Here is a 16,497-nt window from a genome sequence, read left to right as displayed (position 1 = left end):
GTTATTAAAAGTGACACATATGAAGTGACGGAGTCAATACATACAAAGTGGGTCATTCAATACAAGAAGTCGATAGGAGAAGAAAAATAAATTAAGTTAAAATGTGAGAGTCCATTTTTTAGTTGGAGGGATAAAAATAAATTAATATTAAATTTTAAAATAATAATTAATTAAAATGCGATGAAAAATTAAATTAGTTAAAAAAACATTTCTTGGTATGTTTCTTTATTCATTGTTTATCTTTGGCATTCCAATTGTTTTGCATCGAGAGATTTACTTATCATCTTTTTTTTTCTATCTTTTTATAATTAATTTGATCTTTTTGTTATATACTACACTATAACAAACGACATTCGATTTCAAACCTTTAGGGGTGGGCTTTTTTGTTTTGTTTTTCCTTTTAACCTTCTATTTAATGTTATCTTACTTTTCTTGTAATGTACGAGTAGACTTCCGACTAAACAATATTGGTATGTCTTCCCTCCTTCTACTTTCTAATGTCATTGTTCTCTTTTATTTTAGAAGTTGGTGGCTAATCTTTCTTTTTTTCATGATCATTTCAGGTTGCTCAGGAGTAATAATTCGTTAGTCAAGGTTCGTAAATAACAAATTTTGCGTATTGGAGATATTAAGAGTCCTACATTGGAAAAAACCAAGGGGACTCATACTCCATATAGGATAGACGGACTACTCCTCACATTGCCAATTGGTTTTGAGATGGAACCCCATACTATCAAATTTATCTTAGTATCAGAGCAAAGAGAAAATAGTCAATCATCAACAATTCCAAATTTTAGCAACTCTCCCTTGAATCAATGACTCATTTCAAAACAATCAATGAATCTTTCGGCTCGGCATCCCAAAAGACTATCAACCTAGTGGGAAGGAGCCCGGTGTTATTGGGGCTAGATGAGATATATAATCCAGTCACATATATTATCTTGGTTGGATATGCAATCAGAGCGCCTTGAACATCATAACTCTCAACGAAAGATATTTCTAATCATGCTGTTAATATGGTTCGCAATAGAGGGGGTGACAATCGGCAGAATAAGAACTCCTATCAATATGGTGGAATTCGCAATAGAGGGGGTGACAATCGGCAGAATAAGAACTCCTATCAATATGGTGGAATTCGCAATAGAGGGGGTGACAATCGGCAGAATAAGAACTCCTATCAATATGGTGGAAATCATTCCTCGTATCAATATGGTGGAAATCATTCGAACCCAAATGGACGTGGAGATGGAAACAACTTCAATAGTCGTATGAACCCAAATGGACGTGGAGATGGAAACAACTTCAATAGTCGTGGACGTGGCCGAGGAAGAGGAAACAAACCCACTAGCCCTTGTTTGCTATAACAGATTCAATAAAGAGTTACCAATATTCCTATAACTCTCACTTTATTTCATGTAACTTTCATCCCATTGAATTTCATAGTGTAACCCATACCATGACATGTCCTATAAATAGAGGTATGTGGTTCCTTTGTAAGACACACCACACTTGAGTACAATTGTTTTCTACTTCCTCCATTCCCTACTTATTCTCTTTGGTTGCTTCATTATCCTTATTTAGCTTCTTTGTTCTTGTTTTATAACACATTATCAGCACGAGTCTCTACAATTTTATCATTTGCAAAAGGTAGGCTATAAAGTATTAGTTTGTTTTCTTGTTTTGTACTTGTGAACATTGCATGAACTATTTCATATAAACTTTATGCATAGTTTAAATGTTTGAGAAGGTAATCTTTTGAACCTATTGCATGTTGTAATTTTACATATTATGTTTACAAAATTATTGTTTGTTAAAATATTGTTAGTTCATAATAAGATTGTTGATTGATTCATCTTATTTATTTATGATTTATGTGATTGTTTATGTTTGATTCTTATTTCAATTATTTTAAGATCTATGTATAGTTTATGGGTTCTTAATGGTTTGTGTCTATAGTTTAAATATCTACTTTCAATTAGTATAAGTTTTGTAAGTATTTTTATTATCTAAATGTTTTTATCAATTTACCATGTTGTTTTAATATATTATGTATAAGTATGTTGTCACAATTTTCCATAATATGATATTTATCTAAGTTGTTTTATAATGCATGTTTAACATGTTTATTAAATTTCTAATATAAATAAATTTATTTGTTATAGTTTTACCAAATTAGAATTTCTAGCTCTTGATATCAATGGTATAATTATTTCTCATGGGTGCTTGATGCTGAAATTCATTTGGATGCCATGAATCTTGGAGAAACAATTAAAGAAGGAAACACGACTTCAAGTCAAGAAAAGACAAAAGTCATGATTTTCCTTCAACATCATTTTCATGAGGGACTAAAAATTGAATATCTTACAGTAAAAGATCCCAATAAATTATGGCAAAGTTTAAAAGAAATGTATGATCATAAAAAAAAAGTGTGATTATTTCTAAAGCTCAATATGATTGGATGCACTTAAGGTTGCAGATTTTAAATCAATAAGTGATTATAATTCCGCATTATTTAAGATTTGTTCAAAATTATTGTTACAAGGAGAAAAAATTTCTGATGAAGATATGTTAGAGACAATATTTTCCATATTTCATGTCTCGAATATGCTCCTACAACAACAATATCGAGAAAGAAGGTTTAAAAAATATTCTGAACTCATATCATGTCTTCTTGTGGCTGAACAAAATAATGAGTTATTAATGAAAAACCATGACTCTCGACCAATTGGAACAACATCATTCCCTGAAGGGAATGTTGTATCTTCAAACAATAATAGTCGAGGTCGTGGTTGAGGTCAAGGTCGTGACCGTGGTAAAGGAAGAAGTAATTATACTTTCCGTGGTAATAATTATTTAGATTTCAAGAAAACCACAAATGATGTTCATAGAGGAAAAACTCCACAAAATAAGAAATTAAAAAGTGGTGAAAATCAATGCTTTCGTTGTGGTATGAATGGTCATTGGACTCGTACTTGTCGTACGTCCAAGCACTTAGTCGACCTCTATTAAGCTTCATTAAAGGAAAAATGGAAGAACGTGGAAGTAAACTTTGCCTATCAAGATGATGTCTATGACCCTTCGAATATGACACATTTCGATGTTGCTGGTTTTTTTAGTCTCCTGAACAGAAAACTGATGTTAATGAAGGAGTGGAAAATACTTCCTTTAATTATGATAATGTCCAAAATTGATATTTACATTATATTTTGGTGTTTTCTCTATTCAACATTTTTCAATTTATATAAATTATTTATATTTCAACGTTAGATTTTTTTTTTTACCATGAGACTTATTATAATTTCTTTTTTATGAAGCGTTATGGACATTTCTCATATTTTGGCTGACTCAAATTTGAATAATGAAGACTTATGTTTGGCATATAGTGCAACTATGCACACAATACTTAAAAATAAAAAGTATTTTTCTACATTGACAATTCTTGAAGCAAATGTCAATACAATATCAGATTCTACAAATTCGATTGAAGGTTTTGGTAAAGCAAACCTTATTTTGCCTAGAGGAACAAAATTCACAATTAATAATGCTTTGTTCTCTAGTAAGTAAAAAAGAAACTTATTGAGTTTCAAAGATATACGTAAAAATGGTTATCATGTTGAAACTAACAATAAAAATAATATAAAATATATTTATATTACATTTATTGTTTCACAGAAAAAACGTATATTGGAAACACTGCCGGCTTTTTTTCTGGATTATATTATACTCATATACGAGTAATTAAACATATGCAACCATGAGCCCGAAGTTCATAAATTTAGATATGTTTACTGTTTGGCATGATCGATTGTGTCATCCGGGATCAATAATGACGAGAAGAATTATTGAAAATTCTCATGGGCATCTATTGAAGAACTAGAAGATTCTTTAATGTAATGAATTATCGTGTGTTGCTTGCTCTCAAGGAAAATTGATTATTAGGTCATCACCAACCAAGTGGGAGTTGAGTCACCTACATTTTTAGAATGAATTCATGGTAACATATGTGGACCCATTAATCCACCAAGTGGACCATTTAGATACTTCATGGTTTTAATTGACGCATCCAGTAGATTGTCACATATGTGTTTATTATCAAGTCGAAACCTTGCGTTTGCAAGATTACTTGCTCAAATAATCAAATTAAGAGCACAATTTTTTTATTATACAATAAAAACATTCGATTTATAATGCTGGTGAGTTTACATCCCAAGCATTTAATAATTATTGCATGTCAATTGGGATAAATATTGAAACATCCTGTAACTCATGCATGTTCAGACACAAAATGGTTTGACACAATCATTTATCAAGCGTTTACAATTGATTGTCATACCATTATTTATAAGAGCAAAGCTTCCATTATCTGTATGGGGTCATGTTATTCTGCATGCAGCATCACTTATATGCATAAGACCGACATCTTATCATAAGTACTCCCCAGTACAATTAGCTTATGGTCAGGAGCCAAATATTTCTCATTTATGAAATTTTGGCTGAGGTCGAAGCATGTCTATCAGATTTGGTTAAATCGAGTCCATATCTGAAGTTGAGGTTGAAACCTGTCCATCAGGTCCTTTCTCTCATTTATCAAACCTAGTCATAGAGCTAAGGTTGATATTTTTCTTTTCTCTCAAAAGATAAAAAAAATTGGCCCAAATACCTTATCTATTTCCTTTGTCCACATTTAAATATTTTCATGATGGACAATGGGGGCAAACGGTAGATACCATATTTTGTCATGTATTTTTTATTATTTTTATTATTTTTTTTAAAAAAATTGAGTTTGAATTTAAATTTTAAATTTTAAATCTTAATTATTAATTCTTAAATTTTAAATTTATGTTTTAAAACAAAAATAAAAACAAAAAACATATTTAAAATTAAAATTAAAAATAAAAGTTCTTCTCCTCTCTATTTTTCTCAACCATTCCACTATTTTCGTTTTTCTTCGTCACCACGCTCTGTTTTCCACGCTCCCACTCTCCCACTCTCCCACCTTTTTCCCCTTTCTCTGCTACACTCCACTCCACTATCTAAAACTACTTCATTTCACTATAAAAAAAAATAAGACCTAGCCCTATAGAGAAAAAAGAAATTCAATTGGGGGGAGAAGATTTTTTCGGAGGATTTGATAGAGGAGGACACGTAAAACATTTTTTTTTTTATCTGTGATTTGGGAAGAGGTGAAGAGGATCAAGAAAAAACCTTTTGCATTTAAAGGCAGACGTGTTGGTAAGTTCTTTTTTTGTTCATGATTGATGATAGTGGATTAATTATTTGGCACCCATTTGGGTGATGTCTTAATTATTCATTTAAATCACTAATTAATTAGTTGTTAGGTTAATCATTTGGCACCCATTTGACAATCATTTGGCTTTGACATAGTTTAATTATTTGTATCCTTTTAATTATTTAGCAACCATCTCACATTCATTCTGTGTAAATTACTTACACCCATTTTCTGTCTCAATAATTATCCATGATTAATTAACTATCATCCTCTATTTGGCAATACCTATTTTCCATTTGACCTATTAATTAATTAATTTTTGGCATCTTGAGTTAATTATTTGACATTCATTTGGCTATTTTGATTGCTGGTTTATTATTTGGCACCCATTTGGTTTTGATTCAGTTTTATTTATGTACAAGTGGTTCGGTTTTGATTCAGTTTTATTTATGTACAAGTGGTTCGGTTTTCATTCGGTTTGACATAGATGAGCGGTTCAGTTTGCTTTCAAATGAGATTTTTTTTTTTTCATTTTGTGGTTTTAGCTTTAAGCCGAACCACGAACACCTCTAATATGTACAAAAAAAATATTTAAAAAATAGAAAAATGAACCTAAATTATAGTATGCACCTCCAAGCACGGATTATAATAACTCAAAATATAATAATCGACATCCAAACCTCACTTATAATAATACATAGCATAATAAAGTACTAATTGACGAACTATTATTAACATAGACTATAGTAACCCAAATCACCTGACCCCATCCGAGAGTAGTTGTAGTTGCCATGGTAAAATCAAAGTAGCTGTCACTTTTCATCAATGTTTAATCAAAGTAATTAAGACATTATTTAATACATAAAAAGAATAGGAAGGAACCAAAGATGAAGGGAAGAACAGAGAGGAGAAGCAGTTGAACTGAATTGAAGAATTTCTCTCGTTTTCACTACCAATTTCAGAGAGAGAGAGTTTTTATACGAATCTCTTCCCATTTTTCTCAATTACCCCCAAACTGATTTCCTTCATTTCTTCAAAATCATCACCTGCAGATTTCTCTGGTGTTGCTTCTAATTTCTGCGGCTTCGATGTAAACAGTTGAATGGTATTTGAGAAAGTAAAGGGAATACCCATTGATAGTACCTATAGAAAAAATGGAGGTCCAACAGTCATGGAGATTGAGGTTCTCGTTTAGGAATGCCACCATAGCTTTGTGCTTGTTGAACCTAGTGGCTGCTTTTCTTCTGCTTCAGGGTTTTTTATCTGTTGCTTCTTCACGGAACAGACCCTTGTCGACAAATCACAAACTGGGTTTGTCTTATCTCCTCCTCTTTACTTTTCCCAATTTCTTTTATAAATTCCATGTGCAGTAATCGAAATATTTGTTGGGGATTTGATGAAGTTAGGTGAGATTTTTCCTTGGCTTTGAGTTTTGATTCCATGAGATGATAACGTAGTTGTTTGAATTGGATATTGCTTGTCGGCGATTGATAAGTTGAGGATTAAGGTGTTATATATGTACCACCAGGAAACAAGAAATTGCATCTTTGAGGACTTGAAATGTAATCCTTCAATCCAGTTAGTCAGAATCTAAGGCAGTTGTAGACTTGAACAAGATAATGAAACTTGTCTTCTTTTAAGTTCCCAACATTTACATTCTTCTGTTGTGATCAAATTAGCACTGTGAAGTTTGATCTCCCCTAGTTGTCATTGTAAATCGGTAAAAATCTGTAGCTGAGATGGAATGGATATCTCATTATTGTAATTTTGGATATCCTGGAAGTTCAGACTCTCTCAAATATCATAAGCACCTGAAATTTTCTGCTAGCAACAGCAATTGTTGTTTTGATTATATTAGTCCAGAATTGGGTTATAAGATTTGCTGGCAACCTCTGTTATTTGGGAACAAGAAACAACTTTCCTTGATAAAATGAAAAGGAAGTGTTTATGGAACAAACTCCCAAGGGAATGAAAAGAAAGAAAAAAGAACTTTGGTGTCCAAGACTTGTTTGCATCCTCTGTTATTTGCATGTTTGGCTTTCCTGGAAATCCCTACTCTGTCAGGTGTCATTTGTACCTATAATTTTTTATTCTTAAATCTTGCATTTTTGGATTAAATTTTCTGGCAGAGATTTCGTGTAGGAGTTGAGTGAAGGTGATCTAATTTGGGAAAGCACAATTGTAACATCAAATTTTCAGTTTTTACTTCCGTTTCTTCTGTTATAAAATCGGCTGTTATTGGAATGGAACATTATATCTATGTGTTCTCCAAATTTCGAGAGTCCTATTATTGTATGACCTTTCATTACTTGAGTTGAGATAACGGGTGGAAACTTCAGAAGATTGTGGTAGCGCCTAATATCTCCCTTCACAAAAGAAGAGAGATTGAAAGTGGGGAACATAGTAAGTCCGATACTTGTAAGCTTCCAAACTGATTAAAACCTTACTCAAAGGTGAGAGGGAGACAATGATCTAAAACTTTGACCCCCCTTCAAAACAGAAGTTTGGAACTGAAATAGGATTACCTCTTTCATGCTTTAAGCAATCAATTGAGGTTCTTAAAAGGGACAAGTTTAGGCTCATGGTCGACCATTATCTTGCCATGTGCGAAAGCTTGCTTTCAAACTTTGCTTGTCATTGTTATGTTTTGACATTTCACATCAAACTTTATAACTTGGCATTATGTGATGTGATGCCATAGCGACATTGTTATCTGTATAATTGGATCAATTTTCATTCGTCACATATTCTTGGAGAATCTAAAAGCTGGCTGTAGTCAGTAAACTTGCTCAAATGTTGGGTAATTCTCTTAGCATATAATTTGGATCGATATGTTCTTTAGGAAGTGTTTCTATTAGAGCTTGCTAATACGTTGGATAAATAATGATCCTGCAACGTTCAGCCCATTTCGATAACACAGTTCTATGTGTTGCTTTGTCCTCTGTATATTTTGCCCCGATTGTTATTATCACTCTTGACCTGGTAATGCAAGACAACAATTTCATAAAAGAAAAATCATTTTAGTTTAAGCAATTCTGCAGCCCTGCCTGTTCCTTCCCAGTAGAGCTTGAAGGAAAGAACGAGCATAGTTTTTTGCCCTGATTGTTTGTTATCACCCTTGAGCTAGTAATGAATTTATATAGTGCTTCAGACATTATCTAGTTTAATATTTTGATATTTGAAACATTACTAAGCGTAAAGGGAATACTTTTTGTCTAATCTGACTTATTATCTGAACTTTGCTGTGTGAACAAATTGTGGTCTGAATTTGGTGTTCTGTTCTACTTTGATTATGCTCTCTAATTTTTGCTGTTAATTTTCCTGTTTCTGGTGGTTGTGTAACTCAATTAGATTGCTAAATTAGATAACGTCTGAAAATTGGCACTGCAGATCAACTCAAATATATCAAGGAAGCTCAAGAGATTCGACTTTCTATGCAACCTTTGGAGCTGATTAAAAGGGTAAGCACTTCATCAAGCATACCCTATAACCCATCAAAACATAAGACTTAGGTTTCATGAGTAAATTGTCAATTCAACAAGATAATTCCAAGAAAATGAAAACGAAGCCTCTCGAGTTCAAGACTTTTTATTCATTTATTTTATTTTATTTTATTTGAGTACAAACAACAGTGGGGAGAGAGATCGAACCTCTAATTTGTAGGAAAAAGTTCTATGCAAATGCCAATTACCATAGAGTTACTCATGGTTTGACCTCTTGAGTAAAAGGAAGGAGAAAGAAACAACAAACGACTGAAGACTAGACTATTTAGACTTAGTTACTTGAATTTACTCGAACTATGTTTATCCCTCCTTTTTAGTTTGCACCCTGGTGCCAATGCACATTTGGAATTTTCTTTTGCATTGGAGTTTAAATCTTCATAATTCTTCAGGTAAGGGAAATTCAGGAGGAAGCATATTATGAAACAGAAGCTGTACAAGACAAAGACTCCAAGCAGAATGCTGCAATGGATCTTTCTAAAAGATTGAAAGACTTCCGTTCTCTCAATGATGCTTCTAGTTTAAAAGGTACAATATTTCTGCTCTGAGACCTTCTCCCTCCCAGCCCATCCTCCTTTATGCCAGCCGTAAATCAAAACAACTGAATTCTTTTGGTTTGTCTTCAGGTTCCTAGACTTTGAGATTTTTGCCAACTTGATTCCGAAACTTGAATTTTCAAGTTAAATCTCTCTAATTTTTCGGATTTTAAAAATTTTGTGGATCTACTAGATACACATTTGAGATTTATATCAAGTACCAATTAGTTTTTAAAGAATTTTCAAAATTGGTACTAGACTCAAAAGTGAAAGGTTAAAACCTATAAACATTTCAACTTTGGTTATATTTTCCCTTAAGGCCAATTATTAGTTTGATGCTGATTCTAACAAAAAAAAAGCAAGTTGAATCGACTTGTTTAGCCGGAACCACCATCTTGTATCTCATCTAATATAAGTGTGAATGGTTTGTGACAAAGCTCTGGAGGAATGGCGCAAAAGGAAGATGGAAAGAGCAAGGCTGCGTGAAATAGAGAAAAACGGGACACTGAATTCTCCTTCTCAGCTTCGAAAACACAACTTCTAAATCTGTATGAACTTTCCTTGTGCCTTGTAAGACAAACTTGTCTATGTTGATTCTAAAGTCAAAAGCATCATACCTCTTCTTTTTATATCTGACTGCTCTTTTACAGAAACAGAGTTTGAGTGATTCAGAAGCTCAAAGATTATTCTATATATATATTAAACTAATACAACAAAATGTTTATGGACAACCAATGACAATATCTATAATGTTTTACCTGTCACATTATTACTATACTTCAAACGGTATCACAAATATTACAAAAATATCAAACTTTTAAAATCTAAAGAGGGATCAATCATGTTAGAGACATTGAATTAGGGATGGATATTCAAACTATAATGAATTGGTTTACTATTTAATAAAAATCTTAATTTTAGAGAATGAATTGAATTCTCAAATTCAGTATTGTAGGATCAAATAAATTGTTTTCTAGAACAATGAATCTGAGTGCAAGAACTAAAGAGGATATATTTGTTACCAACTAAATAAATTATCCACTAATACCATTTTGTAATATCCAATATCATCACGGTTAGCACATTGGTTGAAATTGGAAAGTGTTAAATACTGAGGACCAATCATAAATTGAGCATTTTGTTTCTAATCCTTAAAAAACCTTCATGACAAAAAAAGGATAGTAGTTGTAGAATGAATATTTTTATTACACTTTCCCAACATAAAAATAATTCTAATCATAAACCTTACAAGTAGTTCTGTTGTTGGGTAAAAAGAAAAAAATAACTCAGCTCCCACAGTAATGCATAATACTTATTCCCATTAAAACAAGCAGCAGCTAGAAACAGACATAATTCTCACATTCCTTCATTCATTCTTCTGTTGGCCATATCAAAGAAACACAAAACAAAAGCACTTTTTGATTGAGACCTTACTGGATCAGAAACCTGCACCGTTTGATCAACATAAGAGAAGGTTATTGACAAGTGTCCCAACACGTGTACCTATGAGAAAGCATGCAAGACATTTTGTTCACACGTGTATGTAAGGGACTAAGCTTGGTTCTACTATATATGTGTATTTAAATACAAACTTTGGTTGTTACAGGGAATGTATTAAAAGCGCTTTGGTTTGCCTTATCTGCTTTTCTTTGTTGTGGATTTGTGATAATATCTATCCATCTTCATCTTTGAAAGTGTTTTTTGTTGTGGTTAGAGAGAAAAGATGGCTCAAACAATGGGAAGGAACATGGCAGCTCCATTGTTGTTTCTTAACTTGATTATGTATTTGATTCTCTTGGGTTTTGCTAGTTGGTGTCTTAATAGATTCATCAATGGCACTACCTACCATCCAAGTAACTTTTCTTTCCATTCTTTTTTTGCCTTTACTTTAAATGCAAATGCTTTCATTCTTTTTTGCTTTTACTTTAAATGCAAATGCTTCCGTAAAATAATGTACTTTTTGTGTTTTTAATCTTTTACTATTTTCAAATATACCAAAATTCACAAATATCATGATGGTATCTATTTTGTAATGTTTTGCTATATTCTTAAATATTTTTAAAAGATAATTTTCCTTTATATTACATTCTAAATATTTAGAATAATTTCCTAAAAACCATGTTTCCTTAACAGAACTATGAGCAAAATTTTCAAGGATCTATTGAACTTATTATAATTTGAAAAATATTTAACAAAACTATGAGCCAAATTTTCAATGATCTTTTGAACCTATTATTTGAAAATTTTATATGACAGTTTAAATTAGACGAAGGAAAGAAAATTGATTAAATAACTAAATCATATATTATCAGTTCTGTAATTGTGTGATTTTGAGGAGGAAAAAAATATTGCTCAGTTTCCCAAACTGGTCCTAAATATTTTATCTTTGAGTTCGACAGTGAAGAATCGGACTGAACCTTTGAGATTGTGTCTTTACTTGATTATATATCGATCTTGAAACTAAAAGAAGAGATGTTGATGGTGTTTTGTTTTGGACTGCACAAGGTATGGGAGGCAACGGAGCGACGCCGTTTTTCCTGACATTTGCAATGCTGACGGCTGTTCTTGGAATAGCATCAAAACTGGCCGGACTCTACCATATCAGAGCATGGAGGAGCGACAGCCTCGCCGGTGCAGGATCAACTTCCTTGCTCACTTGGGCTGTAACTGTTCTAGCTTTTGGGTAATTTTCAATCGACTCCATAAAATATTCTCCTCTTTAGACTGTGATAGCCTTCAACAACAATATCATTGGTTTGTTACTCTTCCCTCTCCACAGGTTGGCCTGTAAGCAAATCAACATAGGAGGCCACAGAGGGTGGAGGCTGAGAGTGGTGGAAGCTTTTATAATTATCTTGACTTTCACTCAGCTTCTGTATCTGCTTTTGCTCCATGCTGGAATCTTCAGCCGCCGCTATGGCCCTGGTTATTGGGACACCGACTATGGCATGGGCGGAGGAACAGCAGCTCCCGGCGAGCCTCCCAAAGGAACAACCGGAACTAGGGTGGTTTAGTAAGGATGGTTGTGTATGATATCAGTTGGGTTTGTTTTTTTCTTGTTTTGTTTTTATGTATAACATAGTTTGTGGTTCTGTCGATCTCTTTCAAAACCATCAATGTAGGAATGTTTAATAAGCCATTGGGAACTTTCACATAGAAACAAGGATGTGCGGTTTCATATTTTTGTTATGCTTAGACAAATTCATTGTGTTTAGATGTGAAAAGGGCCGATCCACTAAACAAAACATATGAAAACAACTAGTAATGTAATGAACCAACTGCTATTGTCATAACAAAAAGACAAATGTACTGAATACTTTAAATGAGAAGAGAAGCCATGGTAATTAATAAAATACAAATCGCCATTAAACACAATTAACATCTGGAGCTAAATGCATCAGACCATGGGTGACAACCAACATGAAGCATTTGATTTGTAAAGAATAACTTGAACAGATTGCATTAATTTGATCTCAACGTTTGTATCACGTTATGAATCTGATTAGTTTATGGACTAAATTCTTCTCGTCGGGCAACTGCTGAATTGCTTACTATAGTCAAAACAAACAAGGGTAGAAAACTGATTTGACTGTTGAATTTGAATCCATACTTTGATGTTAAAACAACTTCCCTAAACATACATGAGATGAAGTTATGAAGGGTGTGAATAGATTAACCAATTTAAATTCAAACCTCAAAACTGGGGGAGAAACTGCGAAGGTTACACTCACTTCTTTCCACTTCATGCGCTGCTTCCATTAATGAAACCATCCTTGCGACCTTCGAAGCCAGGGCGCATTAACTTTTTCTCCCTCTTTTCAATCCGTTTCATCTTCTTGTCATGGATTTTCTGAGCTATGTTTTCAGATCTCTTTTGTTGTCTTTCTGCTTTCATCTTCTGGGTGGTTTCAATTCTACCTTTCCATTTCTCGACACTCTTCAGCTGTTGTTTCTTTTCCTTCCGTAAACTCTTCATCAGACGCTGTGGATCATCATGAACTTTAAACCCAGCAGCTCTACTTGTTGCTGCTTGCCAAGAATGCTTCTTCAATACTATCTCGCCCTTTCCGGGGTCTTTCTTTGCTTCTTCCAACTTTTTTGCCTTTTCAAGTTCCTTCAACTTGGAGAGTTTTTTTTTCTTATTCTTACCTTGCTCTTCTTCAGTTCCCAGTTTAACATGACCAAACGCAAGTTCTTTGGAGGCCTCAACTACATTCCTCTCCATTTCAATTTCTGAGGGCATGGTGACTGATTTCTTCTCGTCAGAGTCATTTTCTCTCTTGCGTTTCTTCTGGATAGCTTCCCTTCTCTCGTTTCTTTCATTTCTCTTCTTTTCCCTATTTGAACATCCTGTATTTCTATTCACCCGGAACTCCTCAATTTTTCGATGAAGGCGTTGTCTCAGTTCTTCATATGTCACTGACTGGTCATCACTGTCCCACCCAGTTGCCACTGGCTTAACATCATCTCCATCATCGTCATTTTTACTTTTCAACTTTTCATTTTCCAAGCTTTCTTTAAGCAAATGAACAGTTGATTTAGAAGACTTTTCTGGATCCATACGATCTCTTCGTGCTTTCTTAAGGTTTTCCTTTGATTCCTTCTTAGCCATTGCCTTTTCTTTCTTGCTAAGGCCCTGAAACCAAGGTTTTCCTTTTTCATCACTAGATAAATAGAACCTTACCGGGATAAGCTCCACTAACTTATCAAAGAACAACGCATGGTTATGGATAATGGATTTCAGATCTACGCCTGAATTAGAGACTGCAGCGGTCTTCTGCTTTTTCTTCTTCACCTGAGACAATTTAATAAATAAGAAAGCAGGAAACGATAAATAAAAAGAAAAACAAAGAGTATCTAAAAACAATTATAATTCACTTTCATATCCCTTCATTTGTATAAAAACACAACTAGAGAAATGCAATTTTTTCTTTTCTTGAGAACAAAAGTTAAAACAAAGTTGATTTCCACTCGCTTTTCTTTTTCTTATAGAAAACATACTCATTACTCACAAATCACAATCTTCGAACAGAAGATTCTGCACATTCCTCCAAATCCATGAAGTTCCAAGCTTTTGCGATTAATCAACAAGCACTTAATGAATTTATCTATTCCAAAAAGAGAGACTTTCCATCCTGGTTCTAGACAAGGGAGTAATCCCTTTGGTTTGGGTTTAGTTTTGATACTGAACTGATGATCTAGAAAAGAAAAACGGAAGAAGTGATGGAGAGAACCAAAGTGCTCCGATCAAGAGAAGATGCTTGCCTGCTGACCTACTATGTCTATTGTTTCTTCTGTCAAAACCACCGCCCCTTGGGAGGCCCCATTGTAGGGTGTCATTAACGATAGGTGTTTAAATCACGAACAGAAACTAGCAAAACTCAACCAGTCTTATGATCCCAAGTTGAAATAAAAGACGAACAGCTGAATGGAAAGTGGAAACGATCAGGCGAGGTGTGAAATGAAATACATGAGCTTCTCTAATACTTCTTCAACAACTTCGAGAGAGAGCTGATCGTTGGTCTACGGGAGAGAGGAAGGGGAAAGTACAGGCAGTTTGCCATTTTGAATAAAAGATGCTAACTTGTATTGGAAAAGCACAGGCACTTTGCCATTTTGAAGAAAAGATGCTAACTTACTTTGGGTTGCTTATGTAACTCACTAAGATCGAGTTCGAGGAAAGGTCTCAGTAGATGAGAGCAACAATGTCTCATTTGAGCAAGCAATTTACCACTTCCTCACCATAGAAACACTAGAAACTAAAATGAGCACCCCAACTTCAAGCTAGAGTAAGAATGAATCCGAAATACGCACAAAATTAATATCTTCAACGGGCTATTGCCAGTTACTCCCGCAGCCGTGTGAAAAGAAAAAAAATCAAGATTTATTGAATTATAGAAGAATCACAATCTATTTAAGACGTATACCAAACAACAACATTTCTTAAACTGAGTAAGAAATTGAGCATTGTATGTCTTTCCAATGATTATGAACTGCAATCTGAGAGATACCAAAATTCAAATAAATCAAACGCCTTAACACTACTGAATTAAACTACTTGTATCGTAGGAATATAACAAGGCGCCAATAAATTCGACAAGACCGAAAGAGTTGAGAAGGCGGCTTTATGCCATTAAAGAGAAAGGAAGAGTAGATTATACCTTCACTTGGGAAGAAGAAGGGACTACCGGTTCAGTATCCGGCGCAGTCATCTTCAACCTCGTTTTGGACTTTGATGGAAACAACCCAACTCCACAGCACGAAAATTAGGGCAGAAAATTAAAAAGAGGATGGGTAAATTGCTAAAAGTACGAAATATTTCGTTACCCAAAACCCAAACCCGAAAATTTGGTTAAATATTGTTGTTCATTAAACTAATTACTCAAATATTGTTTTTTAAATTTTTATATTAAGAACACTCGTCCCATTTTTTCTTTTTTTAAAATCGTTTCATATTAGTTTTTTTTTTAAAAAAAAAAATTAGTACTCAATTTATTGATTTTTGAAAAAATCAATATTATAATTTCTTCATATTAATATGGAAGTTCTTAATTTCTTTTCTTTTTCAATTTAGTTCTAAATTACTATGGGAATTTTGTAATCCGTTTTTAAATTTACAATTAACTATCCGTTTAGGTGAAAATTTAATTGTATAGTTGATTTCATTTATATTAATATGAAATGAAAATTTACCGTGGTAATTTATCTAGTTTATATTTGATTAATTTCTTATGCAATTTTACGTTTTTACTTTATAGTAGTTATTTATACTTAGAAAAATAATTAAATGTAAATTAGAATGTTTATATCATTATGATAATGTAAATAATTTTCATTCATTCAAAAACTAATGTGTCTCACAATCCAAACGTCATCGATTTTGAGTTGGCTGTTGTTGCCAACTCGAAAGTTTATGATGCTCTAGTCCCTCATGATTCTTTGGTTGTTGTGATCAGAGTTGTTCAAGTATTTCTACAGGCGCATCATAGTATTGATACTCGTTATGCTCTCTAGACTGCGCCTATGTCGATTCATATATGAAGATGATTGGTCTCTAAATCATAATACTTTGTTCCAAAGTTTGGCAATTATAGACCGGCCTCTAAAGTGTGATATTTTTATTTGAAGTGTGATGATTGATCAACTCCTGAACTGTAATAGCTCGTACCAAAGGTTGACATCACCATCATTGGACAAACATAGCTAACTTCATTTTGTGACTGTCACAGAG

At 33.4% G+C, this 16,497-nt stretch overlaps 3 protein-coding genes across 4 annotated transcripts; 2 read left to right on the top strand and 1 right to left on the bottom strand.

Annotated features, from left to right (window-relative positions):
- The first annotated feature begins 6,095 nt into the window (after positions 1-6,095).
- LOC101209470 lies at positions 6,096-9,921 on the top strand. Its single transcript, XM_004147120.3, has 4 exons — positions 6,096-6,541; positions 8,621-8,691; positions 9,123-9,258; positions 9,704-9,921. Exons 1-4 carry the CDS (start codon positions 6,385-6,387, stop codon positions 9,808-9,810), a joined length of 471 nt encoding a protein of 156 aa, XP_004147168.1. The 5' UTR covers positions 6,096-6,384; the 3' UTR covers positions 9,811-9,921.
- Positions 9,922-10,451: 530 nt separating this feature from the next.
- Positions 10,452-15,613, bottom strand: LOC101209715 (surfeit locus protein 6). 2 transcript variants are annotated; one of them, XM_031880976.1, is made up of 3 exons: positions 15,428-15,613; positions 12,998-14,061; positions 10,452-10,712 (listed from the first exon to the last, which is right to left on the bottom strand). In XM_031880976.1, exons 1-2 carry the CDS (start codon positions 15,476-15,478, stop codon positions 13,009-13,011), a joined length of 1,104 nt encoding a protein of 367 aa, XP_031736836.1. In that variant the 5' UTR covers positions 15,479-15,613; the 3' UTR covers positions 10,452-10,712; positions 12,998-13,008. The 2 variants fall into 2 exon arrangements, with proteins under 2 accessions (XP_031736836.1, XP_004147169.1); XM_004147121.3 differs by lacking the exon at positions 10,452-10,712 and having other exon boundaries at positions 12,695-14,061.
- Positions 10,708-12,446, top strand: LOC101215543 (membrane protein PM19L). Its single transcript, XM_004147143.3, has 3 exons — positions 10,708-11,119; positions 11,772-11,949; positions 12,046-12,446. Exons 1-3 carry the CDS (start codon positions 10,990-10,992, stop codon positions 12,278-12,280), a joined length of 543 nt encoding a protein of 180 aa, XP_004147191.1. The 5' UTR covers positions 10,708-10,989; the 3' UTR covers positions 12,281-12,446.
- Positions 15,614-16,497: the final 884 nt, after the last annotated feature.

The sequence above is a fragment of the Cucumis sativus genome, chromosome 2 (genome assembly GCF_000004075.3).
Source record: "Cucumis sativus cultivar 9930 chromosome 2, Cucumber_9930_V3, whole genome shotgun sequence".
Classification (NCBI taxonomy): domain Eukaryota; kingdom Viridiplantae; phylum Streptophyta; class Magnoliopsida; order Cucurbitales; family Cucurbitaceae; genus Cucumis; species Cucumis sativus.
The sequence above is the reverse complement of the archived record's forward strand: the minus strand, read 5'-3'. Positions and strand labels throughout refer to the sequence as shown.